At 35.0% G+C, this 2221-nt stretch overlaps 1 protein-coding gene across 1 annotated transcript; it reads left to right on the plus strand.

Annotated features, from left to right (window-relative positions):
• Positions 1-341: 341 nt before the first annotated feature.
• LOC111378165 (zeaxanthin epoxidase, chloroplastic-like) lies at positions 342-2215 on the plus strand. The gene is made up of 6 exons (XM_023001329.1): positions 342-354; positions 400-458; positions 766-939; positions 1068-1142; positions 1496-1596; positions 1703-2215. The coding sequence occupies exons 1-6, from the start codon at positions 342-344 to the stop codon at positions 1854-1856; spliced, it is 576 nt and encodes a 191-aa protein (XP_022857097.1). The 3' UTR covers positions 1857-2215.
• Positions 2216-2221: the final 6 nt, after the last annotated feature.

The following is a 2221-nucleotide window of genomic DNA, read 5'->3' on the forward strand; positions in this document are numbered from 1 at the left end:
TTTTAACTTCCATTAGTTCCAAGGAGAGTAAATTGTCATCACTTGTGAAATGGCTGATATGCTAGAGCTAGAAGAGATACGGCAAAATGCATTATATCCATAACTCTGCTGTAGAGGCTTTCATAAATTCTTTTCTGAATGTGGTTGAGCACAAGGCGTGAAGTTAAAATTTGAAATTGAATTTTCCCCACATAAGCTTCTTATGTTCTTCATGAAGCACCTGTATTTCTTCCTTTACATTCTCAGTGTGGCTTCTCTCTGCCATATATCCGAAGTTGTCATTCCTTGCTTGCTCCAATCTAATATGAATGCATGCATCTAAAAATTGACTCATGTAACACATGGCGCTGACCAGTAAAGATTAAGGCTTTCTGTTGGAAATTCCTTTTATTTTATTAGAGGAGTTTCTCTCGATTGAATACAGAAAAAGAAGACCATCCCCTATCGTTTGGTTTATTGTCATAGAATTACATCTATCAACTTTTTGTTCTTGTTCAAGTAAATTGTGTCAAATTTTCATGTGTATTTTCTTCGTTTTCATTTATATTTGGTACATGGAGAACCCATTACATGAGAGCATTCCAATTTAGTTTCATTGATCCATTGAAAGAGAGGTGCTGAGGGCCAGTGTACATTAACTGAAATTAGGCACCACTGACAAAATTATTTTGGATAATCTACAGTACACTGTATAAGAAAGTATAATTCTTTTCTCAAGACCTTCTCTAGCTCGTATCAGAATAATTGCTTAAAATGATTAGTTAGTTGATTATCAGGTACATCAAGTTTGATACATTCACTCCTGCAGCGGAACGGGGGATTCCAGTCACTAGAGTTATTAGCCGCATGACATTGCAACAAATCCTTGCTCGTGCAGTTGGAGAAGATATCATCATGAATGAAAGCAATGTAGTAGATTTCGAGGATGATGGTCAAAAGGTAGTTTTATATGCGTTGAAATTTTCTTTTCTATCCTATAATAGAATTAAGGTAGATGTGGATTACATTCCTCGTATTTCTATAAATCTTGGTTTTTCACCTTCGTACTCTGTGTTCTGCAAATTCAGGTTACTGTAATACTTGAGAATGGACAGCATTATGAAGGCGATGTTCTAGTTGGTGCTGATGGAATCTGGTCGAAGGTATTTCTCTTTTTCTTTTTTGTTATGTGTATTACTAAATTCTTTAATGAGAATTAGTATAAAGAGTTTATTTGCTAATCAAACGAAAATGAAAGTGCATGTCTTTGTGGACAAATTTTGGTACTCTATTGGCGGATATTTGCTGACAGATTAACTGTAAATATCTGGCTATGAATATCTTCACTTTTTGTTCGGTAGAATATTCTGGTTAAAATTTCTGGATTGGAAATCTGTTGGTGTTGGATGATTAAGGGCAAACGCACATGTATAATTATGTCATTTCTAGGCCATATTATAAATTGCAATTTGAGTGTCTCTTAAATCTGACATTTTGGATGATGAGTTCCACATAGGTGAGGAGAAATTTGTTTGGACTAACAGAAGCTATATACTCGGGCTACACTTGTTACACTGGAATTGCAGATTTTGTTCCTGCTGATATTGAGACTGTTGGGTATGTTGTTTATGGTTGACATATTGCATCTTATCCTTGTACGTACCTCTTGACTTAGTCTATATATTCTGAGAAAGAGGATCATATTTCTGTATTTCTGTTAAAGGTACCGCGTATTTTTGGGACATAAACAGTACTTTGTTTCTTCTGACGTGGGTGGAGGAAAGATGCAGTGGTATGCATTTCACAACGAACCAGCTGGTGGCATAGATGTTCTGCGGGGTTGTTACTCTTTGAATGCTTTTCTCTTGCCGATTTAAGATTAATAGATAAAGCTAATGTAACAGTTGCAAAGCCTCTAAGGCATAATTCACTGAGCTTTCTCGTGTTGAATCTCGCATGACATTTTGTTGACTAAAAGATGACAAAATTGTTTTTCCGCAACATTTTGCGGAACAAATAGAACTCTCCAATCATCTCAATTTTTTGAAAAGCAGAAAAACGGAATGCTGGTTTATATACGAGCTTGAACATAATTTCTTTTACTTGTATTTCGTGGAAAGAAATCTTCAATCATTTCAAATTTTTGAAAAGCAGAGAAAACAGAATGCTGGTTTATATACGAGCTTGAACATAATTTCTTTTACTTGTATTTCGTGGAAAGACATTTATGCTGTTTTTTTTT

This window comes from Olea europaea, unplaced genomic scaffold (assembly GCF_002742605.1).
Source record: "Olea europaea var. sylvestris unplaced genomic scaffold, O_europaea_v1 scaffold17782, whole genome shotgun sequence".
Lineage (NCBI taxonomy): Eukaryota > Viridiplantae > Streptophyta > Magnoliopsida > Lamiales > Oleaceae > Olea > Olea europaea.

What these genes read in the sequence shown, in the direction of transcription:
- LOC111378165 (XM_023001329.1), top strand. An exon ending in CCCCTATCGTTTGGTTTATT is followed by an intron (nt 459 to 765) that starts GTCATAGAATTA and finishes ATGATTAGTTAG; the next exon opens with TTGATTATCAGGTACATCAA. An exon ending in GCTGATATTGAGACTGTTGG is followed by an intron (nt 1,597 to 1,702) that starts GTATGTTGTTTA and finishes TTTCTGTTAAAG; the next exon opens with GTACCGCGTATTTTTGGGAC.